Genomic DNA, 23146 nt, shown 5'->3' with positions numbered 1-23146 from the left:
CCTGGGAGGGAGCAATTCACTTTAGGTGCTAAGGGAGCAGGACAGACAGGAAGGCTGTTGACTCTGGGAGAAGTGGCTTGTAGAGAATAAAGTTCCACTAGTTTAGCACGTTTACAGATTAAACACGTCTGCCAACCCTCAGCAATGACTCTGCACCCTTTATAGCTTTCTCTTTACAGCTTTACAGGGGCAACGTTCAGATCACCCCTGTGGGGTATGAGCGTGATTAGGTGTTAGATTAGGCCTTCAGCTTGTGTTCCCTACAGCCTGCTGGTAATGCCTCTGCCGCTTTACACCTGTGCAACCTTCCACAGACTTACCTCCTCCTTCACGCCTCAGTTTCCCGCTTGTAAAATGCCAGTAATAACAGGACACCACACAGGGTTATTGTGAAGATTACCTGAGGTAGTTAAGGTAAAGCTCTGGACCCCCACTGAGCACCCTATAAATACTAGTTACGATTTGTTACATTGTCTCTACGGGTCCTTGTCAGTGTCCAGATACGTGCGCGGTCCCCGCTAACTGTTGCGTGCGCTCCTTCCCCTTACCTTTTCCAGCCAGACTGCATTTGGCGGTACTGGCGACGGGCTGGATTTGTGCGCAATGAGGGCTCCCGAAGAAAAACCCCAGCAACCGTAGAAGGACTTGCAGTGGCGCCTGCCGGCCGCTGGGGGCCGCGGGGGCCGCTGGGTTCGCCCCGCCTCTGAGGGGTCAGAGGTCACCGGACGGCGAAGGAGCGGCTGCGCGTCGCGGATCCCCAGTCCTGGGTAGATGGCGTCGGCGGAGCGCTGTCCTGTTTGCCGCCAGACCTTCTTCTGCGGCCGTGGACACGTCTACAGTCGCAAGCACCAGCGGCAGCTGAAGGTGGCTTTGGAGCGGCTTCTGCCTCAGGTGCGGACGGGAGGCTGGAGGAAACCCTGGACAGGACGGGGCGGGAATGCGGGCGGGGCTGTGAGGGCCCGAGGGGGTGGAATCTGGGGGTCCCGCCGGGGTCCTACTTAGCCTCTTCCCCTTGGTACTCTCTCCGCGGCAGGTGGAGGCCGCCCGCAAGGCCGTCCGCGCCGCTCAGGTGGAGCGTTACGTGCCCGAGCACGAGCGGTGCTGCTGGTGCCTGTGCTGCGGCTGTGAGGTGAGGAAACACCTGAGCCACGGAAACCTGACCGTGCTGCATGGGGGGCTGCTGGAGCATCTGGCCAGGTGAGCGCCGGGCCGGGAGCCGCATACAACAGTCGTGTACATTTGTGGGAGGGAGAGTTTAGGGTGGGTGAGAGGAAGAACGCTTTTGTGATTTGATTTAGTCATCTTGTAGGCATTGTCAGCCTTGAGGGTAGCGGGCTTAACGGCTGCCATGGTCCCAGTGGTGTTGGTGGTCTAGCTGGGAAAGTCAGCTGGGCAGCTTGCTCAATCAAGGTTCCCTCCCATCACTTCCTCTCAGATTCTCACATTTTTATTGGAAGGGGGAGGCTGGAGATCTTGAAGAGACTACTATCAGTATTCTTCTCTCAGCCTTGCCCAGAGACAGAAACCCAGATGTCAGTTTGCATTATTTATCTAATGCCTAGGTATCTGTGTAATATTCTGTAATCTATCATTGAGATTACTTGTCCTTTCCATTCTCAGTCCAGAGCACAAGAAAGCAACCAACAGATTCTGGTGGGAGAACAAGGCTGAGTTCCAGATGAAAGAGAAGTTTTTGATCTCCCCCCAGGATTATGCACGGTAAGTCACTACTTCACATGATGAAGTAGCAGAGTGTGGATTCTCTGGGCCTGTGTCAGGTACTGGAGCTTCCTCTACTACTTGGGAAGTTTAGTAAGGACTTCATTAGTAACCGTTGTCTTTGTAGCACTCATTATCCTAGGCACCATATTGGACACAAAAGAAATATGACAGAGTCCTTGAAAGGTTTATAGTCTAGTTGGGGGTGGGGGGGATTTACAATGTATTTAGCAAATAGAGAATAGTGTATAATTGAAGCTGACCATAATCAACTACTTAAATGTATGACACAGAAACTACTAAGGTTCTTTAGTAGAAGATGCTTTTTAGTGTGGAAGAAACTGGTGCTCACCCAGTGCCCACTTTTAATAGTTTTAGACTCTATTTTAACTGGCCTCGGAGGACCCCAAGGAACTGGAGTGCAGGAAGCTGGACAGCACAGAGAGGGAGTGAGCCCTGAGTGCCTCAGGAAGAGGACTCAGGCAGCCTCACATCATCACTTTTATTGGGACCATATTGAGATTGTGGAGTGTGGAACCCAAGGGGATCCCAAAGCCAAAGTTAAGAAAACACATGGTGTTTGTTATTTCTTTCTACCCAGTGTGGAGAATAATGAGGAAATAAGAAATGCCTAAATCCCACCACCTTGCCTTAAAATCTGTGGTTCAGACTGGGAGGAGGTAAGAAACTGAGGCCACTCACTCCTCACACCCTGGCTCAGCTCCATATGGTTTTTGATGGGTGAATAAAGGATAGTTGAGCAGCAAAGGTTATAACTGAGAATTATGAGGATGGACTCTTTGAACTTTTTATTTCAATATAGTTTGACTTTTGAGCTTTATAAATTTCAAGCTCACACAAAACAAGGCCAGGCCAAGCCTGACTGATTTGACCAGTAAAGATACAATGAGCCACTTTTATTATTTTTTTAACTTTTTTTTTTTAATAAATAATTTTATTTTTGGCTGCGTCTGGTCTTTGTTGCCGCGCGCAGGCTTTCTCTAGTTGTGGCGAGTGGGGGCTACTCTTCATTGCGGTGCGCGGGCTTCTCATTACGGTGGCTTCTCTTGTTGCGGAGCACAGCCTCTAGGTGTGCAGGCTTCAGTAGCTGTGGCTCACAGGCTCTAGAGCGCAGGCTCAGTAGTTGTGGCACACAGGCTTAGTTGCTCCGCGGCATGTGGGATCTTCCCGGACCAGGGCTCAAACCCGTGTCCCCTGCATTGGCAGGCGGATTCTTAACCACTGCGCCACCAGGGAAGCCCTAATCATTATTTTTAAAGATTAGTCTTTTTAGTTATTTGGCTGCATCGGGTCTTAGTTCCTGCATGCAGGGTCTTCATTGCAGCATACAGGCTTCTCTCTAGTTCTGGTGCACGCAGGCTCCAGAGCGTGTGGGCTTAGTTGCCCTGTAGCATGTGGGATCTTAGTTCCCCGACCAGGGATCAAACCCAAGTCCCCTGCATTGGAAGGGAGATTCCTAACCACTGGACCACCAGGAAAGTCCCAGTGAGCTTTTAGATTCAAGCAGTTTGTTACATAGGCAGTGAAAAGAGTAAGCCCAAAGTGCCAGCTTCCCAGGTTGTCCAACACACCAAAAAGGACCATACTGATACAAATAGGGCTGGATGACTGCAGTGTGAGCTGTGCGGTACTTTTGCTGGGGAGCCAAGTCTAGACTGCAGCTACATGCTTTATATGTACAGCTCTAATCTGAGAGCACAAAGTCCCATACCCCATCAGAACTGGGAGTTGATGAGAAACTCTTTCATAATGGTCTCCCATGAGAGATAGGGGAGACGAGTGGGAGATGGCCTAGCAGTTCCTTTCAGGCCTCCCGTCCTCTTGTGTTCGAGGAGGATCATGCAGACCTTCAGCCAAAACTCTAAGCTGCAGTTCAATGCTTTGCCTGTACGGATACGTGCAAGGCTGCCAGGGCACCTTGATAGAGCCATTCCCCTACATAAATGTTTTACATATTAAAATTAGACAAAAAGGCTATAAGCTCATGTGTGGTGGCAGAGTCGGCATAGTAGTCGGCAGCGGCTGCAGCAAGAGTTTGGCACCATTTTGTCTCACACCATTTTGCTGGTACAGCCTACCAAGAGGCCAGAAGGCAGAACACTTATGCTATTAATCTGTGAATGAATGCATGGAAGGTGTTTGTAAAATGTATGAAGAACATCTGAAGAGAGTGAATCCCAACAGCCCCTCTATCACGTATGATATCAGTTATTTGATTTTACTGATGACCTGGAAGACCTCAGCTGCCTTGTTTACCGAGCTGATACCCAGACATACCAGCCTTATAACAAAGACTGGATTAAAGAGATCTATATGCTCCTTCGTCAACAGGCCGGGAAACAGTTGAGTTTGGAAGCATTAGGGGGATGGGGGTGGGCTTGGAACACAGGTGTGTACAGAGTGCTGTAGTAGTTTTGTATTATAGTAATCCGGTTTCCATTTTGGTATACACTAGCCAGGGTTGAATGTATTAGATGAAATGTGAGGATCTTGTTCAATCTGAAACCCCTTTTGCCCCCTTCTCCCCCTCCCTTTTTTTTTAACTTAAAACATTTTTATGATGATTTAGATGGAAGCTGGTTTTTGTCAGTTACTGTTGGTTCTAGTCCTTCAAACTGTTCGTATCTGCTGTAACATTCACTGTACTGACCCTTCTTCAAATCGGGGTGGGGGGTGGTGACGCGGTTTAGTTATGTCCTCAAGAGTCTCAGTGAAAAACAAATAAATGTCCTTTATATTTTCAAAAAATAATAATAAAATTAGGCAAAGACAGTTATATTAATTATATATCAATTGATGACAATGACGAAAGAATAAGAATTCAAGTAACATTTGAACACAAAAATCTGACCGTACACCCTTTGAAGGTTTTCTGAGGACTAATGAACTGCAAAGAAATCTTGAGCTTTGCTTAGTAGTCTTATTGTTGATAGCAGCATTGATGTTATTCGGATACCTTTGTATTGTAGGATAAAAACAACTTTAAATATATTGTTGTCCCAAATATGGGACAATTTGGACATCAAGAAAAGGAAATTGATTTTCTTAAGTATGGTAATGGTTTCATAGGCTGTTCCTGTTCCCAGGAGATGCATGCTGAAAAATTTAGAATTAAGTCTCATGTTCTTGGCAGAAAAGAAATGTGTTTATAAGCAAACTGGAGCCAGTATGGCAAAATGTTAACAGTGAATCTGGGGGAGAGGTACTTGGGTGTTCATTGTACTATTTTGTTTCTGGGAGTTTGACACTACTCAAAATTCAGAGAAAAATGATCTACTGAGGATCTTTTCACAACTGGCAGGGACTTGCCCTTTTTCTTTTAGATTCAAGAAGTCCATGGTGAAAAGTCTGGATTCCTATGAGGAAAAAGAGGATGAAGTGATTAAAGAGGTGAGTTAAAGGAAAGGCCTCTGAAGGACCCAGCCCCCCCACCATTTTGTACCTATCTAAGCAGCCTCTCTCCCACAGATGGCAGCTCAGATCCGTGAGGTGGAACACAGCCGGCAGGAGGTGGTTCGGTCTGTCTTAGAGGTTGGTTTCCCTCGGAGGAGCCAGAGCAGTATCCAAATCCACTGATTCCTGCTTCTCCCAGGTCCAACATTTCACCTACCAGCTCTTCTTACGAGAATTCATGGACTCCATGCTTTATCAGCTCGGCTTAATTCCCTTACCTGCCCACCGGGGGGCAGGCCTTTGTCAGTGGAGATGATGTGGGCCAGGCTGGGAGGGAGGGACGGAGGGAAGTTTGCAAGATATGGGCAGTACCTTCAGTATCTCAATTTGTTTACTTCTGGAGGGTGGGAGCATGGCCTAGGCAAATTCTTAAGCATCCTAGACACATTTATTTTTCCTGAATCAAACTCAGCCTCAGACAGTGCCAGACCCAGAAGAGGGCTCTTCGGCACCTGGAAGCTGGAACGGGACAAACAGGTAAGGTTGTTAGGAAACCTCTTATTGGGAGTTCTGACATCTCTTAGAACATTCTGTAACTCTGGTTGGGAAAAGGGAACAAATCTCATCTTTGCTATCCTCATGGCTCAAGGACCTTGTCTGCCAGCCTGGCTCCTGTTTGTCTTTTTCAGCCAAGTAGCCTCCACCTCACAGCAGCCCTCATATGTGGACCTGCCACCAGCCCCAGAGCTTGACTGGATGGAGACAGGACAACCTCTGACATTCATTGGCCATCAGGTACAATGGATACGAAAGTTGGGAAAGGGCCAATGCCCCCTCAGTTCCCAGGACACCCGTCTCTCCTGGCTTTTCTGTGTATTCTGGCCATTCCTGTCTTAGCAGGCTTTTCCCTCTTGCTGCCCTGTCCCATAGTATCACGTTCCTAGACTTTTTCCTCACCCTCCATGGTGATCTTATCCACACACTGCCCCAACTGCCACATAGGAGTACCAACTCCTAAATCTCATGCTGTGCAGAATCCACAGTTCCAGCTCAATACGGGACATTTATAGATACCCCACAGGTACCTGAAGCTAACCCCTACCACTCCTGTGTTTCCATTAACTGTAGTTGCAGATTCTTATCCCCTCCTTTCTTTCAGTTTTCACATTCCCTCAATGAGTATGTCTTATCTATTTTATCTCCTGAATACAAGCTGGTCTCTATTCCACCTTTGAACAATTCCTACTACTGCAATCTTGTCCCAAACACAACAGAAAATAATCGCATCACCTGCTTTCTTACATTCTATCCTCCAGCTGCACTGTGCTCCTCCTTGCTTTTGAACATGTAATTGCCATTGTCTTAAATGATATGCTTTCCTTCCCTCATCATCTACTTAACCCTCACCTTCCTTCAGCTCTTAGCTTGAATGTCACTTTTTCATGGAAAACTGTTATAAATGTATGTAGCCCCATGTAAAAAGCTGTGAATGTAATTTGTATAATTCATACTTCTCTTTCCCAGTAGTATGTATGCTAAGAAAAGGGTTTCGTTTACCTACCATCTAGTTGGCACTTATTTTTGGACATCTCTGCTACTAAGACCTTGAGTCTGGTGAGGGCAAGACTGTCTTTCAGTGATTTACTGTGCTCTGTAAGATTTAACATCAACCCAGTGCGGAACTAGCATCAAGGCAGTGGTTCCATCCACCTCCTGTAAAATTTCTTTCTCTAGGCTATGAGTATCCTATCATCTCTTGGCTTTCTTACGATTTTTCCCCCCATTTCCAACTACAGGATACACCAGGAATTGGTAACATCCACTCAGGTGAGACCCACGGCAATGTTTCTCAAACTGTAAGAAGCTTTTTTTTTACGAGAATAAAGTTGATTAAGATACAGCACTGTCAGTGAACTTGGGATCTTTGAGACACACTTGAGTTCTAGGCCTTTCACTGGTAGAAGGGTATCGAAGACACATATGTCAAATGCATCTGAGTAACTCAGGAAAGTAACAGATGTACATTCACCTGTTTACCGGATTTTTTTTTTTTTAACTTTCAGATCTAAGGTGTTTTAAAAGTTAGAAAATGTCAGACATGGTAATTCTTGTAAGGGTTTTTGTTCAACCACTATATAAGTGTGTGTTAAAAATTTTTTTGAAATAATACACTTAAGAGTGAAAATAAAAAGAGTATAAACTAAACAAGGTCCTACTGTATAGCACAGGGAACTATATTTAATATCCTGTGGTAAACTATTATAAGAAAGAATATGAAAAAGAGTACATATATAACTGAGTCACTTTGCTGTACAGCAGAAATTAATACAACATTGTAAATCAACTATACTTCAATAAAATAAATTTTAAAAATAAAACTCGTTGCAATTGAAGGCCAGAGAAATTTCTATACCCTACACAGTGCCCACCATGGCATTAGCCATGCTACAGCCACTCGTCTCCTTGTATTTCAACTAAGAGAAAAAATACTTTGCTTGAAAAATGGAAGATTACAAACTTTAGCATAATAAACTTACGTTTTTCCAAAGTAAAGCAGCATCTAATAAAGGATGTGTATTCTCAATATATGAAAACCTCTCAACATTCAATAAAGGCGTATAAAAAGATGCTCATCAAAATGGCTAGAACTAGGGACTTCCCTGGCGGTCCAGTGGTTAAGGCTCCGCACTCTTAATGCAGGGGGCACGGGTTCAATCCCTGGTTGGGGAACAATACCACATGACACGTGGTGTGGCCAAAAAATTAAAAAAGGCTAAAGACTGACCATTTATATATGCAGGAACTCTCATACACTGCTGGTGGGAATGCAAAATGGCATAACTACTTTGGAAAACAGTTTGGCAGTTTCTTAAAAAGTTGAAAAAAAATCTCAATGTGCCTCAGCAAATGAACACTTCAAAAAATACTCAATAACGAAGGAACAATTGCAAACACGCGTAACACAAAAACCTCAAAGTAACTATGCTAAAAGGTACACAAGGGTACATAATATATTCCATTTATACAAAATTACAAAAAATGCAAACTAACCTATAGCAACAGAAAGCACATCAGTGGTTGCCTGGGAAAAGGGGTATAAGGAAGGTGTGCTAGAAAATATTTTAAAGGGGCACAAGGATACATGGTGGTGATGATTTCACCCCAAACATTTCAAATTGTACGCTTTAAATGTGTGTAGTTTGTTTTATGTCAGTCATGCCTCAATACAGCTTATTAAGTATCAGCACCTTTTAAATTAGCCTAGGCCCCTCAACTTCCCATGGTCCAGAATTCCTGGGTTTTGTTTACGAACATTTATAGTTTTCAGTTAGGTAGGAACTTATAGCTAGGTATGTTCCACAATAGCCTGAAGGTTAAAAACTTTTTCTAAGTGCTTTGATTTTTGCTTAAAGGGTCTTCCTTTTCCAGGTGCCACACCTCCCTGGATGGTCCAAGATGAGGACTGTAGCTCTGGGAACCAACAAATAGGACCCTCCTATGAAGAGTTTCTCAAAGAAAGTAAGTTAACTAATTCAGAAATGGTGATGGGTTCTTTAAGTCTTCCTACTGAAATAAAACTGCTTATTGTAGAGGAAAAACAGAAATTGAAGAAACTCCCACCAGACAGAGTTGGGGCCAACTTTGATCATAACTCCAGTACCAGTGCAGGCTGGCTGCCCTCTTTTGGCCGGGTCTGGAATAATGGACGCCGCTGGCAATCCAGGTATGGGCCCAGTGTCAGGACCCCAACCCACTCCCTCTTGGAGATCTCACCCTTCATCCTGCTAACCCTTCATTTCTTTTCAGGCATCAATTCAAAACTGAAGCCGCAGCAAGAAACAAACAGCAGCCACACAGAAAGAAAAGTTAATGGTTTCCTAATACATTTTCAACCACTATAATGCTCAAAGCCAAATCAACAAGCAGATACCTACTATTATCCTTTGTAACTGCCTTTCTTAGGAAACAGACATGCCCACTTATTTGATTTAATAAAGTTTTATTTTTCAAAATATACAGCTGGTGGGACCTGTTAAAAAAAAAAATTCAAGAATCAGAACTATAGAGCCTTGTGAAGGAATGCATACTTCCTACACCATGAACCCCTGGGTTCTTGCTCACCTGTTCATGCATCTTCCCCAGCAGCTGGAGCATCTCCACCCTTGGTATTTCTGGTGTAAATTACTTGAGCTCTATGCTTTGAAACCAGTTTAATAAGTCCTAGAAAGAAATTATAAATTTTTCACACAATAGTACTATGAAATACTTAATCAGACACTAGAAATATTTGTTTTACATCCCATCCCAAAACAGAAATACTGAATTTAAGCATGAGTTCAGGAGACATGCCTACATTTCTTGGTTATAATCTAATTTGACTTACCCTTTTAAAACAAGGGACTCACCACCTGCTCTTGGGATGGCCACCTTCACAGCACTACACTATAACTTGAAAATCACTGTTTCCATTATTGGGCACTAACCAATAACCTAGGTAACATGTTAGAATTACATTACTAACAACCACCTATTGCATTTAAGATGGCTAACACGGTCAGGCCAATTTAAGGTGCAAAAGCATACAAATCAGTACAACACACTCCTCTCACCTTTACTAAGCAGCTCCTGCAGGGCTGCCCTGGCCAGGGAGCCACGAATCTTCAGTCTCTCAGAGACGACAGCTGGAGTTATAAGCTTATAGTTGGGAACTTCTTTACAGAGTTTGTCATATGTTGCTTTGTCAAACAAGACTAGGTTATTGAGCTTGTCCCGAACTTTGCCTTTGGACCACTTCTGCTCACCAAAAAAAAAAAAAAAAAAAAAAAAAAAAAAAATCAATGCTCCAGTTCTTCCCTCCTCTGGAACAACCTGCCTCAAAGAATTGTTACTTGGTTTTACGGCTATACTGAGAGAGTGGCTCTATTCCTTGGCCTACAGAGATCTATGAAATTCAGAATTTGCAGACACTCTGCAAATTAAGATTTAAATAATTAAAAAGCCAGAATTCAAAGTAGAAAAAGACCCTGGTTGTCGTTAAGGGCATCAAAGACACATCTGGTTGGCGGGGGGGAAACCTATTATTGAGACTTTCGGATACTGACTGAGCCCCACGGAACCAATTAAAATAACACTATATGCTACGTATCAAAATAAATGCTCTGTACACACCTGTTAAACTTCCAAACAGCATATATCACCTCATTTTCCAAATGAGGAAAAAACAGAATGGTGATAAGAGCATAAGCTGTAATAACCTGACTCTAGACCCCACAACCTTACAAGCTATCTGCTAGGTGTCACTTAATATATCGATAAGGGACGGGCGCCCGCAGCCTCCCTCAACGTTCAAGCGACTCACTCCTACCTTCTTTTTGGCTTTGCCCCCAGATTTGTTCACTGGGTCTTTGTCTTTCTTGGCCGACTTTCCGGCATCTTTCTTCTTCTTGTCATCCTTCGGCGGCTACAGAAGAAAAGCGGGAATGCGGCCAGGTCTCAATGCACCCCCACGCTCCCCCTACGCCTGCGCCCCACCCCCGCCCAGACTCCACTGCCGGAGCACATGGGGGAATCAATAGCTCGCCCGCCTCGACACGCGGCCCGGCAGTTCTGGGAGCCCTCCTCCGATGCGGCCCCAAATGCGCGCCGGCATCGCCAGCTCCCAAAACCACGCCGGCTGACCCCGAACAGAACTCACCATAGCGAAGTCGCGAGAGCAACTGCTACCACCTTGCTTCGCTAAAATGTCGGACAAAAAGGAAGTGCGTCTAACCAAGAAACCCAGAAACCTCCGCCTGCAGCGAGTGCTTCCGGGGCAAGGGGCGGGACCGCGCGGAAGAAGTCCGGAGGCTCAGGCCTGACTCAGGCCCGGAACTGGCTGCGGGCAGTGTGAACTCACCCCGCAGCCGGAGGCACTCGAGGCTGCCCCTACCTTTTGCGCTTTGCGGCTAGTTGTGAGGCAGTCACACGTTGCTGTTTCCTGACACTAAAAACCGGAGAAAAGGGACGGAAAACAATTTTCTAGATCCCGACAACTAACTTCCCGGCATTACTGACAGCCAGGCGTGCTCCAAGTGCGCAAGCGCCGCAGCGGGCCGCGCTCCGGAGTCGAGAGGGGAAGCGTGGCCGGGGTGCCAGGGGCAGGTCCTGTGCTGCGGTTCCGGGGCGGAGCCGGGAGGGGGAGGCAGTCCCGCAGTCGCGGCGGCAGCAATGGCGATTTTCAGTGTGTTTGTGGTGAACAAAGCTGGAGGCCTCATTTACCAGTTGGACAGCTACGCGCCACGGGCCGAGGCTGAGAAAACTTTCAGTTACCCGCTTGATCTGCTGCTCAAACTGCATGACGAGCGTGTGCTGGTTGCCTTCGGCCAGCGCGACGGCATCCGGGGTGGGTTAGGCTCGGGCCCGGGGGGCGGGGCCCGGTGCCGCCGTTGTGGGCAGGTGTCTCTGGGCGGGGGGCGGAGGGGGTGAGGAGTTGGGGCCGGGTCCATTGTCCCCTTGGCGGGATCCCCAAGCTGAGGCTTCGTTGACGCTTAGCCTCGGCTCTGCAGTGGGCCACGCAGTGCTGGCCATCAATGGTGTGGACGTGAGCGGCAAGTACACTGCCGATGGGAAAGAGGTGCTGGAGTACCTGGGCAACCCTGCTAACTACCCGGTGTCCATTCGATTCGGCCGGCCTCGCCTCACCTCCAATGAGAAGCTCATGCTGGCCTCCATGTTCCACTCGTAAGTCTCACAACCCTTCCTAGATTTTGTCGGTCTGCACTTGGCTCATAGACTGGCTGGATTAGTGTGGTTCTGCGCTCAGAGACTTCCTGAGCGGCGGTGCTTACCTTCCTCCTTCTAAATCGTCAGTTCTTGTGTCATGAAAAGAATTGATCCAGTATGACTAGGCTGTAGGTAATGCTGGCAGTGGTGTGATTTTGTTCGCCTAAGTCACCTTCTCTTTTCTGAGTCTTAAGTTCCTTCATCTTTAAAGTAAGGCAATTGAGCTAAATGATCTTTAAGATCTTTTCTTGCTGTCAATTATGGTATGAGATGTGCTGGATATGCATAGTTATGGGGTGAGTAAACGTGGCACATAGTCCCAGAGTGTTAATTTCACCCAAAGTTTTCAGTGTACAATGTTTTGTCGGAAAGTATGAATGTAAAATACATGCAGAATTCAAATGAATTTTTAAGAAATTTTGATACTGCTGCCAGGCAGTTCACACTGCTGCTTCTGACTCTCTCAGGCTGTAATTTGAACTCTTCAGAAGATAAGGGTCATTTCAGTGGAAAAGTTCGAGAAGCACTTCTCCCTTATAGCAATGAGGTGCATTCCCAACTTTGCCTCCTTTGCAAATAGGCTGTTCGCAATCGGCTCCCAGCTGTCTCCTGAACAGGGCAGCTCAGGCATTGAGATGCTGGAGACAGACACATTCAAACTGCACTGCTTCCAGACATTGACAGGTACGCATCTCTAGATAGGCCAAGGGGATGCGATGGGGCAGGTTGGGAGAAGGGATTGACCCAAGTTGGGTTTGGTAAGCAAGGGAGTGTTGGTTAGCCTTTTCTGCAACAACTGCACAGACAGTTACTTGTTTTGTGACTCTAAAGCCAATATTTAATCTGACGCCAGTTTTGTCCATGCCACTGAGCGTGCTCAGCCTTGGTTATCCTGTCCACAGATAAAGTCACCTTAATGTTATCTCATGTTGCACACGTTTTGGAAGGTGTGTTGTTCCAAAATGAAATGTGAATGCAAAATGGAAATGGCCTTTGGATCGTGACTGTCATTGCATCACTCCCTGAAGGCAGATCATTGAAAACTGCCTGAGTTTGTTCCTTGCCTGGCACTTTCTGCTGAGGGGCCCCCAGGCCAGAAGTAAGCGACAGAGCTAGAACCCAAAGCCTGGTCACTCAGTCAGCTGGGTGATGCAACAAAGTCATTTCACTTCTCTGCTCTCACCTGTACATTCAAAATCTTGCTTTTCGTGCTTTATGTAGCAATAAGGATAAAATTTAAGTGGGCATATGAAAGTGCTGTACAAACAAAGGACAGCATTATTTGCTGCATTCTCTACCCTTTGGTAATCATTCCTGGTCCCTCTCCAGGGATAAAGTTTGTGGTGCTGGCGGATCCTAGGCAGGCTGGGATAGATTCTCTTCTCCGAAAGATTTATGAGATTTACTCAGACTTTGCCCTGAAGAATCCATTTTACTCCCTGGAAATGCCCATCAGGTATGTGGTCCCACTTCCCAGATTGTGATCAAAGCCTCCTTGTTCCCCCTCCCTGTGTGCTTTTCCCCAATGTCATTTTGAAGTGTAGTAGAGTTATTTTTAAATAAAAGTAACTAGCCTTTTACTTATTTATTTTTTGGAGAAACCAAAGACTTTCCTTGGGGTTTATGTCCTTCATCAAGCAGAGTTTCCACTGGCTCTGCCTCTGCACCCAAGGTGGGGAGAGAGCCAGGCCTCACACTTTGTCCTTATTTGTGCTTCCTGGGTCTGGCCTAGGTGTGAGCTGTTTGACCAGAACCTGAAGTTAGCCCTGGAGGTGGCAGAGAAGGCTGGAACTTTTGGACCTGGGTCTTAGGCTGAACCTGCAGTGGACGCCCCCCCCCCCCACTCCCCGCATATTCTTGAGAGATCCTGCAACAGGGGTCCTGCTGTTTCCACTCCGATGGAGATCCCAGCGGCATTTGTTAGTGCACTTGAAAATGGGAGGTTGCTGAGCCTGATGACATGTACTGATGCCCGAGCCTTAATACCATGCTCTCTTTCCTCCTGTATCTATCATGGTCCTACTTCCCAACTCTACAGATTATTTATGGAGGAGGTAGGCCCATAAATGCTATAATAAACATTCCTTTGATCTCAGTGTTTGCTATCCTAATTGATGGTTTGGGGGAAAAGCCTCAGGAGGGGAGACAGGAATGATAAGGGAATTCTGGGAAAATGAGATACTATGTTCTAGTAGAAAACAAAACAAATATATGTTCATTAAGTGAATGAATGAACATGGGACTTTGAATCAGGAGCCTTGGTCCTAGTTCCAGAATTGCTACTGACTTCCTAGGTGGTGGGTATGGTGGTGATGACGATAATGAAAATGATGATGGAATATTTATCAAGTGCTTATAGCCACGTTTTACTGCTTTATCTCACTTAATCCTCTCCCTTACCTCAGGGGGTACATTCTGTTTCTATTACAGATGAGATTCAGCAAGCAATGTACAAACTCTCTGCCGCAAAGTCTCAAAGCTAGTTACCAGCAGACTGAGTTTGAACCCAGGCTTTCTGACTACACTGTTATCTCCCTCCATCAAATTACTTAACCTGCCTGGCACCCAGTAGTTTCATCTTCAAAATGTTCATTGAATTATGCAGTATGAAGTTGAAGGAAGTAGAGACATGAGCTTAAAGGAGTCCATCTACACTTCAGCTTTCCCTTCCAGGGGAATGAAGTCTCTCTCTTCTGGGGTGGAAAAAGCATGTATTAAGGGAGTATTTCCCAAAAAAAGCTATCTCTGGCTTGTATTACCGCCCCTTTTTTTATTTTTGAGAAGTACTCTTTATTTTTTTTTTTTTTTAATATTTATTTTATTTATTTATTTCTCTATTTGGTTGCGCCGGGTCTTAGTTGCGGCAGGCGGGCTCCTTAGTTGTGGCATGCAAACTCCTAGTTGCAGCATGCATGTGGGATCTAGTTTCCTGGCCAGGGATCGAACCCGGGTCCCCTGCATTGGGAGCGCGGAGTCTTAACCACTGCGCCACCAGGGGAAGTCCCTGTACTACCGTTTTTGAAAGAATGACTCACTGGCAGGGTTTAGTATCAAATCTAGTTTTAATTTTCTATAACAAACCTTTCTACTCTCCCACCCATACCCCCCTACTGTACCCTGGGTATTGGTGAGAGTGACCCTCTTCCCTTGGAGTCCAAGGTATTGGCATGAGCAGTTGCCCCCTGCTGAGAGGCCTCAGGGCAGAGGTCCTAGGCCATTGCTGCCCTGCTGCTGCAGGAGGAGCCTCACCTCAGGTGAGGATGGGGTGGGATGGGGACAGGGCAGGGCCCAAGAGAGGGAGAAGGATATAGGAGACTCCCTGAGTGCAGGGGTTTCCTCTTTGAATCCAGGAAATAGGAGCTAATGGAGTCCAAGAACAAAGGTGGTCTTTTAAATAGAGATCAGATGGGAAGGTGGGACCTCATTAGCCACTGATAACTTCCAGTGCCACTTGGATGAGGGAAAGGGAGCAGAAAGGGAAAGTCAAAGGTGCTAGTCAGATAGTCCCCTCCCTCCCTTCCCCCACCCCCATGGAGGGGAGAGGCCACAAGTGGGACAGGATGCTCCAGAGCCTGCACTGTCTTCACTCAGCCTTCTTGGGCACTCTGCCCATCTTGGTGCGGATGTTTCGTAGAAGGAAGAAGGCACCTGTGCTGGCCGCACAGATCACTTCAGCCACCCAGAAGGCTGTGCTCCAGCTGTAATGCTTCGCAATGGTGCTGAAGGGCAACCCAGCCAGAAAGCCGCCCACTGTCAGGGAGGAGGGGAAGAGCCTGAGTCATTGTGAGGATAGAGCCAGTGGGGCTTGTTCCAGCCCCTAGCTGGCTTGTGTGCAAGGCATCAGTGGGGGTATCACTTACCATTGGCCATGAGTCCCACAATGGCATGGGAGGTGCCACACAAGTTGGGAGGGGCACTCTCATTGGCTATAACTCCGAACAAGGCAATGGGACCATAAGAGGAGAAACCAAACACAGCTCCCAACACCAGGATCCAGAGCTGCAAGGGCAGTGCAGGGTAGCATTTAAAGTCTGAGAAAGCCTCTTACCTACCTACCCCTGCCAGAGGAGAGAGGAATGCTTGGCCCCAGGAACAAATAATTGTAGTAAAAGCAGACAGTGACTCCCACACACACCACTTCCCAGCACAGCTGACTGCAGAGCTAGAGGAGTGGGGGCCACATTCAGCCAACCCAGGGGCCTGTGCAGGTAGGGGAGGGAGGTTCAAGAGCCATCCCTCCAAGTGAGATGCTGTCTCTTCTCAGGATTTGTGCAAGCTGGATTGGCTAAGGGCAAGGCAGAGGCGGTAGGACAAAGGTGAGACACACCAAGAGGAAAACCAGAGATAAAGATAGGGCACCTCATGCTCTGTAAAGCCTGTGAGCTCAGCGAGAGGGTGAAGAGCCGGAGTCCAGAAAGCAACATCCTAGAGGAGCATAGAGAGGAGAAGAAACCAGGCCCAGAGTCAAGGAGGGGCATCAGAGTACAGAGGAGGGGAATGGAGGTACAAACAACTGAAAAGGGCAGTCAGAAGCAAAGAAAGACCAGGGAGAGGGAGACAGAGTCAGTGGCCCTTGCTTTCTCATCCTTGTCCCTGACGTGGGCCAGTCCCTGTTTATTTACCTTGGGGGAGTCACTGGTCACAGTTACCCGGAAGAGGTACATGGACACTGTCATGCCAGCCATCATGAACAGCAGCAAGCCATGGCGGGGGTTCCCGTACATGGACAACCGTGCCTGTGGACACAGTCCAGCAACATCAGGCCCCAGGAGCAGCAGAGAACCCTCACCCCTGGACGCTGACACAGCAGACCTCTGCTGACAAGTCTTTGGCAATCCCATTGCAGTTCTTGGCCCAAGGCAGCTCTGGGAGGCCCTGGGACCTGCTTATTATGTTCTGAGGCCAAACTCCACAACATCCCTTCCTCCACTTGGGGCAGGCTTGGGGACACGTGGTGGCAGGCTGCATCCAGTCCCTCCCCAACCTCAGTTTCCCTGGGCCTGTGGAGAGGCTAGGTGGAGAGAAATTCTGGCTCTCCTTGACATCAGTTAAAACCCTTTCCCCCAAGAGTCTCATCTCCACATCCCTAGCAAAGAAGAGTAGCCTGGAATCATTCCCACCTCACCCAACCTAAACCAGCATATGCCAAGCTGCCTGTGCCCCAGGGCTCCTACCTCTCTGGTGCCTGTCCCAGTCATGCTGGGAAGATTTAAAGGGACCCTCCTCCTTCCCATCCCTTCTGCCCACTCACCTTGGCCATGGCCCGGTCTGACAGGTAGCCAGCTGCGATGCTGCCTACAAGGCCCCCAACCTCCAGGGCACTCATGTAGGAGCTACCTGCAGTGGGGAGTTGTGGTGGGAAGAGGGAAAGGAAGGGTGGAAGGGTATTACACCTTGGGGTTGTCCCAGACTGACTTAAACCCAGAGAGGTACAAGGTCCCCAACGGTGACTGGCCACAGCTGCCTGAGTACTGCCCGGCCTCAGGGAAAGAAGAAAGAGGATAAAGGGAAGCGGCTCTGAATTTCCCATCCCCTGCATTGGCTCCTGCTCCCTAGGCCTGCCCCATCCCAACACTCATCTCACCCACGAGGGCTGACTGTCCTCTCTCCTGGATAAGGAAGAACTGGCCCCAGTCAGTACAGCACGTCTTTACTCCAAACACCACAAGGTAGCCAGTGGAGAGCACCCACAGGTAGGGGGTCAGCAGCAGCTGCTGTAAGGTACTCTCCTCCTTCAGGGAGCCTGGGGGTGGGAGGAGGCCAGGCCTCAGGACTCTGCTCAGGCTGCCCTGCCCCCACCACTCATTAACTAGCCATAGGGGCAGAGTCCGTCCACACAGCCAAGGATCAGCAGGAAGGTCCCCCTCACCCACTGTTCTGCCCTCTCCTCTCCACTGCAAGTCTCAACGAATGAAAGAGAACCTGAGGACCAGTGGGGATGGAGGAAGGCACCCAAGCCACTTAAGCTTAGGATGCTGTCCACACAGGGAACTCTGGTTCTCTTGTAAGGAAGGACTTCGCTATAACATGAGTCATAGCATTTGTTGGCTCTGCCACTTGTCTGGTACTTAACTGCCTCTCAGGATGGAGTTTTATTTACTCCCCACCCACTCTCCATCACCATCCCGACATCCATTAGCTAGTACAGGGCCAGGCATACAGCCAGTCCTCAATGCAAGTCTGCCAGGTGAATGATGAATGAAGGTTCCCTAGGGGTCGGCTTTAGTGCGTACTCACCCTTCTTGCCCTTGGAGGGTGTGGGGTCTAGGTTGCGGAGTCCAACATCAGCAGGTTCATTGTGGATGAGCAGGAGACAGAGGAAGGAGACAACCACACACAGTGCCCCAGACAGGGCCAGCGTGCTGCGCCAGCTATAGCTCTGGGCGAGGATGGTTGCCAGGATGGGGCCCAGCCCTCCAGCCAGGTTCATGCTGGTTGATAGGACGGCCCACCAAGTGCCAAATTGAGATGGCTCAAACCACTGTGGGGCAGAGGGGGACAGAGTAGATGCCCAGCCTACAGTCCATATTGAAGGTGAGGGTCAGGTGGGGCAGACCCTGAAGCTCACATTACAGGGATGAGGGAGAGGGCTCTTCTACTTGGCAGGGCCAATTCCCTCATCTGCCACCTGATCCCACCACGTTCAGCCTTGACAAGCAACAGGAGCTGGGCTGGAACTCCTGAGGAACCTGCTCTGGTTGGGGGTGGAGGTGCCAGTGTGCCCACATGCTCTTTAGGTGTCCTCTCTGCCAATCTGAACCAGCTCCTTGGAAGCAGACACTCACCTTCCGCAGGACCTTGCCACATGGGGGCCAGCCCAGCCCCTGTGCCAGGCCATTGAGGAACCAGAGAGCAGCAAAGACAGGTACTGCGGAGCTCCAGGAAAAGACTACGTTGACCAGGCCAACCAGGAGAAGCCCGGAAGAGAAGAGCCAGCGAGCACTCATCTGGTCAGACAGCACCCCGCTCACAAACTTGCTGATGGCGTAGGCTGCCGACTGGCTGCTGGTGATGAGCCCTGCAGGGGAAGGGAGCAGGGAGCAGGACACCTGGGGGGTTAGGGGCCAGGGCAGAGGCACAGGAGGGTGGAGGAAGGCATGGGGTCAGGTGTGTAGAGGTGCCTAACAGGGTGAGACTGGTTCCTTGCAAGAGGAATAGGAGGGGCCTGTGTTGGAATCCTGACATTCATTCATGGGGCCAGGCTACTCCTCCGGCCTCTCCATCAGCACTAGCCCCAGGCTGACCCATGACTTTTCAGCCTCTTGGAGAGTTCCAGCAGCAGCTGTCAGGGAGCAAGACAGCCCTCCTCCATGGGATTCTCATATGCCTGATTTCTCCCTCACCGTGGATGCCAACCCAGTGTCTCTGGCAGTTCTGTTGCCCCATCTCAGAACATGGGGCAAAAGGCTTAGAATTGGAGTCAGGGACCTTATTCCTCCTGAAGGGTAGCCTGCTAGGCCACATGGAGTCATTGCACCAACTCCCCAGTTCCCAGTGCTCACAATGTCAGTGGCCAGCACTCACCCTGTGGTCTTAGCCTGCACCCACACAGGTGCAGAAACCGTGCTCAGAATCCCCCTAACACACAGTGCCTCTGGGGACACATGTTAGTCACAGGCGGGCGTGCACACACACACAGCAGATAAGCAGCCCTTAGACATGCTTAGACCATACCCACAGTCCTTTACCTGTGCCCACAGACATGGATCTCAGAGCCTCCTCATCCGGCACATGCACTGTCCCCGGCGTCTGCTGTGCAGACACTCCACACAGACTACATGCCTGTACCCACCACACTGCACAAACACCCAACTTGTTCTGCTGGTCCTGTGTTCCTGGGCCCAACCCCCCCTGCCCTGCCAGGGCTCACCCAAGTCATCCTTGTCCAGAGGGACCTCCTCCACCAGCGACGGCATGACAAAAGAGAAGGTCTTGCGGTTGAAGTAGTACAGGCTGTAGCCTCCAAACATGGCCGAGAAGATCACAGTGCGGTAATAGCCGTAGCCTCGGGCCGCCATGGTGGGAAAGAGCAGGCCCTACTGGCCGGGACACAGAGCCTCTGACCACGGCTCCTGATTGAGGCTCTCAAGTGCTCAGATCTGCTGAGTTGGGCTTTTTCTGCTCCCTCCTCCACCCAGCCTCCCAGGCTCCCTTTATAGGCACCTTCTGGACAATCATTAAGCCTGGGGTGGCTCCTAGGGAACCCGGTGTCCTGAGGGAGACAAGAAAACAGTAGATTACTGACGCCCAAGCTGTGGGGGCCTGGAGGGCGTCCGAGAGGGAGGCAGTGTCCGTGAGCCAGGCCAGCACACTGTGTCCCCAGGATTGCTGCCTTTCCTGGATCTTCCCTATCCACCTGCCCGTGAAACCAGCTGTGATTAAAGGCTTAACCTCATTATTTTTGTCGGCTTGCGCTCAGGGGAGGCAGGGGTGGGATGAGTAGAGCTGCCCTCTCTAGCCCGGCTCCCTCATCCACCTACCTTCTCATTCATTCGGCGAAGGTTTATTGAGGGCTTACTGGTTGAGAGGCACTGCACTAGGTGCTGGGTTAGTTTCTACACACACACACACGCACACGCGCACACACACTCAATCAGACCCCTACCCCCAACAACCTCACTTTCAAGTCTTCCAGAGCTGACCTCAAGCCCTGTAACTCCTGATGCTTAACACACGGTAGGGTGTAACTGTTTACTGACAGTTGCAGAACGGTAAGCAAGGGGCGGGGGAAGGAAGTTCCCTGCTCAGGACCCACGGTTGCACACCGAAAGCCCCACTAGGGGCAGGGGTCCTGGTTGTGCCACTGAGATGCCTCTGGTCGCCTTTACCCTTGACGTCAGTATGGGCTCCGGTCTGGCAGGCTGGGGCTTCAGGGACGGTGACCGGACGCCCCGTGGGCGGGAAGGCGCAGCGATGGACTCCAGGCGCAGTGCCCATGCGCCCCGCTTCCCAGGGCCCCGGCAACACGACCCCGGCTTTGCCGCTTGGTTGGGAAAGCAATTGGAGCAGAAGGCGTGGGCGCAAGCGGAGCAGGCTGCCGCACGTAGGCCGCGGAGGCCCCTCGCTTCCGGCGCCGAGTGGCTCGGCCAGGCGGGGTGGGGCCAAGCGGCAAGAAGGGGGAGGAGGGAGCGAGGCGGCGGGCTCTCGGCACCTGCCCAGCCCCGTGTCCTCAAGCTACCCAGGACACCCGACTGCGGCTGGGAATAGACGGGGGCCCGAGAGCAGGGGCTGGAGAGGTGCGGAGACCCCAGGACTCGTGCGACAAAAAAGAGAGGGAGCGTACTGCTCCCGGACCCAGCAATTGCCTCCACTCCTGAACCGGCAGCCGCAGAAACTGCTCCTGCTTGGATTGGAAGTTGGGCCTCCGACAAAGGAGCAGCAACGCTTGAGACTTCCGCTCCAGCCCCGCCCCCAGCTGACGCCCCTCCCCCGCACACCGCCCCCTACCTGAACGGAGGTGGGAGCTGGAGTGGCATGGGGCGGGGCCCGGCGGGCGCATGCGCCTGCGCCCAGAGTGGGGCGGGGACTCCGCCTGCGTCTTCCAGTCCCGAGAGCCGAGGCCACCCGCAAACGTTTTCATATAAGACTGCGGGTCACGCTGGTCGTTGGGCGAAGACAGCGCCCCTTAGGGGCTGGAGTCGTACGTTCCCTTCTTAACTGATGGCATTCGACAAACCAAATCAGTGAGTGCCTCCAGCTACCAATTACTGTTACCGAGTTGTTCACGGTAGGGAAACATCTTGTAAGAGAACACAGTATTTTCTGTAAGAAATTAATGCAGTCCTCAGTAAGCACAATTTGAACATTTATCTGTGGTCAGACTATTGAGGACAGAGTTAAAACAAAATAGCCGGAGTGTTTAAAGTATGGGCCCCGAATAAAACTTAAATTCGAATCCCGGACGCGCTGCTTCTGACAGCATGACCCTGGGTAATTAATAATCTCTATGAGCCCCAGTTTCTTACCAACCTCATAGGGTGGTTGTGAGGATTCAATAGAAGATTCAGATAGGAGTTCAGAAAATTTAGATAATTGCTTTCACAGAGTCCATCAGAGAATTGCTGAAATAAGTGCTTCAAAGTTGAGAGTAAAGCTCTTTTAGAGTGATGTTAAAAACACAACAGGTCCAAAATGGAGTTGCTTATGCTAAGCCCCACATCACCAAAGGGAGACTTAATTACAGTTTTGGCTCTCCCAGAAGTGGAATCTTAAATAAGTCAATCAGGAATCACCTGGGACTTCCCTGGCGGTCCAGTGGATAAGACTCCGTGCTTCCAAGGCAGGGGGCCTGGGTTCGATCCTGGTTGGGGAACTAGGATCCCACATGCCATGTGGTGCCGCCAAAAAAAGAAAATGAAAAAGGAATCGCCTGCTCAGCACTAGTTATCTAGTTATGTCATCTACCTATAGACCCCCCTGCCATTCCCTGAAGCGAAGTAACCTAGTAATAGCCAATCTGCTTTTTGCCTAGTTTAATTCCTTGTTCCTGTTCCCTGCTACCTATAAAAGGCTTTCATTTTGTACAACTCCTCACTAGCTGCTAGATTGGACGTGTCCTGATTCATAAATTGTTGAATAAAGCCAATAAGATTTTTAGAATTTACTCAGTTGAATTTCTTTTAATAAATTTATTTATTTTTATTTTATTTATTTTATTTTTGGCTGCGTTGGGTCTTCCTTGATGCACGCAGGCTTTCTCTGGTTGCGGTGAGCGGGGGCTACCCTTCGCTGCGGTGCGCGGGCTTCTTATTGCGGTGGCTTCTCTTGTTCCGGAGCACAGGCTCTAGGTGCGCGGGCTTCTGTAGTTGTGGCTCTCGGGCTCTAGAGCGCAGACTCAGTAGTTGTGGTGCACGGGCTTAGTTGCTCCACGGCATGTGGGATCTTCCCGGACCAGGGCTCGAACCCCTGTTCCCTCCATTGCCAGGCGGATTCTTAACCACTGCGCCACCAGGGAAGCCCAGTAATTATACTTTTTAAAAGGCCCTTTTAAATAATTACAGAGTGTTTGCTTTCAGATGCCATGGGTCATACTTTTATGGATGTGACTATAAACATTGTTATAAAGAGTAGGAGTTGTATAAAATAAGAAATAAATACAATACTCAATTTCCTTTCATATTAGCATCAATAAACCTCTAATCGCACTTTCTACCCCTTCAAATAGAGTTATGGGGGAGACACTTTTTTTGTTTGTGGTAGCTGTTTAATCTTTTTTTTTTTCTTCATACTTTTCTGTTATAAAAAGTTTATC

At 49.1% G+C, this 23146-nt stretch overlaps 4 protein-coding genes and 1 pseudogene across 7 annotated transcripts; 3 read left to right on the top strand and 2 right to left on the bottom strand.

Annotated features, from left to right (window-relative positions):
- Window positions 1-736: 736 nt before the first annotated feature.
- CENATAC (centrosomal AT-AC splicing factor) lies at window positions 737-9150 on the top strand. Of its 2 annotated transcripts, XM_061203429.1 has the most exons (11): window positions 737-891; window positions 1034-1197; window positions 1621-1719; window positions 5064-5130; window positions 5209-5271; window positions 5606-5670; window positions 5823-5928; window positions 6930-6960; window positions 8563-8652; window positions 8725-8857; window positions 8941-9150. In XM_061203429.1, the coding sequence occupies exons 1-11, from the start codon at window positions 772-774 to the stop codon at window positions 9002-9004; spliced, it is 1002 nt and encodes a 333-aa protein (XP_061059412.1). In that variant the 5' UTR covers window positions 737-771; the 3' UTR covers window positions 9005-9150. The 2 variants fall into 2 exon arrangements, with proteins under 2 accessions (XP_061059412.1, XP_061059411.1); XM_061203428.1 differs by having other exon boundaries at window positions 5209-5299; window positions 5606-5928.
- LOC133099036 (enhancer of rudimentary homolog) lies at window positions 3580-4149 on the top strand (annotated as a pseudogene).
- RPS25 (ribosomal protein S25) lies at window positions 9114-11047 on the bottom strand. The gene is made up of 5 exons (XM_061203431.1): window positions 10829-11047; window positions 10499-10594; window positions 9744-9927; window positions 9256-9354; window positions 9114-9163 (listed from the first exon to the last, which is right to left on the bottom strand). Exons 1-4 carry the CDS (start codon window positions 10829-10831, stop codon window positions 9260-9262), a joined length of 378 nt encoding a protein of 125 aa, XP_061059414.1. The 5' UTR covers window positions 10832-11047; the 3' UTR covers window positions 9114-9163; window positions 9256-9259.
- On the top strand, window positions 10987-13990 carry TRAPPC4 (trafficking protein particle complex subunit 4). Its single transcript, XM_061203430.1, has 5 exons — window positions 10987-11515; window positions 11679-11853; window positions 12476-12579; window positions 13225-13351; window positions 13628-13990. The coding sequence occupies exons 1-5, from the start codon at window positions 11341-11343 to the stop codon at window positions 13704-13706; spliced, it is 660 nt and encodes a 219-aa protein (XP_061059413.1). The 5' UTR covers window positions 10987-11340; the 3' UTR covers window positions 13707-13990.
- A 948-nt stretch (window positions 13991-14938) lies between these two features.
- On the bottom strand, window positions 14939-21081 carry SLC37A4 (solute carrier family 37 member 4). Of its 3 annotated transcripts, none has more exons than XM_061203421.1 (9): window positions 20661-21079; window positions 19766-20107; window positions 18681-18913; window positions 18133-18376; window positions 17480-17638; window positions 17147-17232; window positions 16518-16631; window positions 15756-15894; window positions 14939-15645 (listed from the first exon to the last, which is right to left on the bottom strand). In XM_061203421.1, the coding sequence occupies exons 2-9, from the start codon at window positions 19911-19913 to the stop codon at window positions 15479-15481; spliced, it is 1290 nt and encodes a 429-aa protein (XP_061059404.1). In that variant the 5' UTR covers window positions 19914-20107; window positions 20661-21079; the 3' UTR covers window positions 14939-15478. The 3 variants fall into 3 exon arrangements, with proteins under 3 accessions (XP_061059404.1, XP_061059403.1, XP_061059405.1); XM_061203420.1 differs by having other exon boundaries at window positions 20724-21079; XM_061203422.1 differs by lacking the exon at window positions 17480-17638 and having other exon boundaries at window positions 19766-21081.
- Window positions 21082-23146: the final 2065 nt, after the last annotated feature.

Source organism: Eubalaena glacialis, chromosome 10 (genome assembly GCF_028564815.1).
Source record: "Eubalaena glacialis isolate mEubGla1 chromosome 10, mEubGla1.1.hap2.+ XY, whole genome shotgun sequence".
Classification (NCBI taxonomy): domain Eukaryota; kingdom Metazoa; phylum Chordata; class Mammalia; order Artiodactyla; family Balaenidae; genus Eubalaena; species Eubalaena glacialis.
The sequence above is the reverse complement of the archived record's forward strand: the minus strand, read 5'-3'. Positions and strand labels throughout refer to the sequence as shown.

Coding starts and splice junctions, on each gene's coding strand:
- CENATAC (XM_061203428.1), top strand. CDS start 772: ATGGCGTCGGCGGAGCGCTGTCCTGTTTGCCGCCAGACCTTCTTCTGC. Junction 1,198..1,620: donor CTGCTGGAGCATCTGGCCAG/GTGAGCGCCGGG, acceptor TTCCATTCTCAG/TCCAGAGCACAAGAAAGCAA. Junction 5,300..5,605: donor CCCTCGGAGGAGCCAGAGCA/GTATCCAAATCC, acceptor AATCAAACTCAG/CCTCAGACAGTGCCAGACCC.
- RPS25 (XM_061203431.1), bottom strand. Junction 9,928..10,498: donor GGGGCAAAGCCAAAAAGAAG/GTAGGAGTGAGT, acceptor TTTGGTGAGCAG/AAGTGGTCCAAAGGCAAAGT. Junction 9,355..9,743: donor GCAGGAGCTGCTTAGTAAAG/GTGAGAGGAGTG, acceptor ATTTCTTTCTAG/GACTTATTAAACTGGTTTCA.
- TRAPPC4 (XM_061203430.1), top strand. CDS start 11,341: ATGGCGATTTTCAGTGTGTTTGTGGTGAACAAAGCTGGAGGCCTCATT. Junction 11,854..12,475: donor CTGGCCTCCATGTTCCACTC/GTAAGTCTCACA, acceptor CTTTGCAAATAG/GCTGTTCGCAATCGGCTCCC. Junction 12,580..13,224: donor CTGCTTCCAGACATTGACAG/GTACGCATCTCT, acceptor GTCCCTCTCCAG/GGATAAAGTTTGTGGTGCTG.
- SLC37A4 (XM_061203421.1), bottom strand. CDS start 19,913: ATGGCGGCCCGAGGCTACGGCTATTACCGCACTGTGATCTTCTCGGCC. Junction 18,377..18,680: donor GTGGCAAGGTCCTGCGGAAG/GTGAGTGTCTGC, acceptor TCTGCCCCACAG/TGGTTTGAGCCATCTCAATT. Junction 17,639..18,132: donor ACCCTCCAAGGGCAAGAAGG/GTGAGTACGCAC, acceptor TCCCACCCCCAG/GCTCCCTGAAGGAGGAGAGT.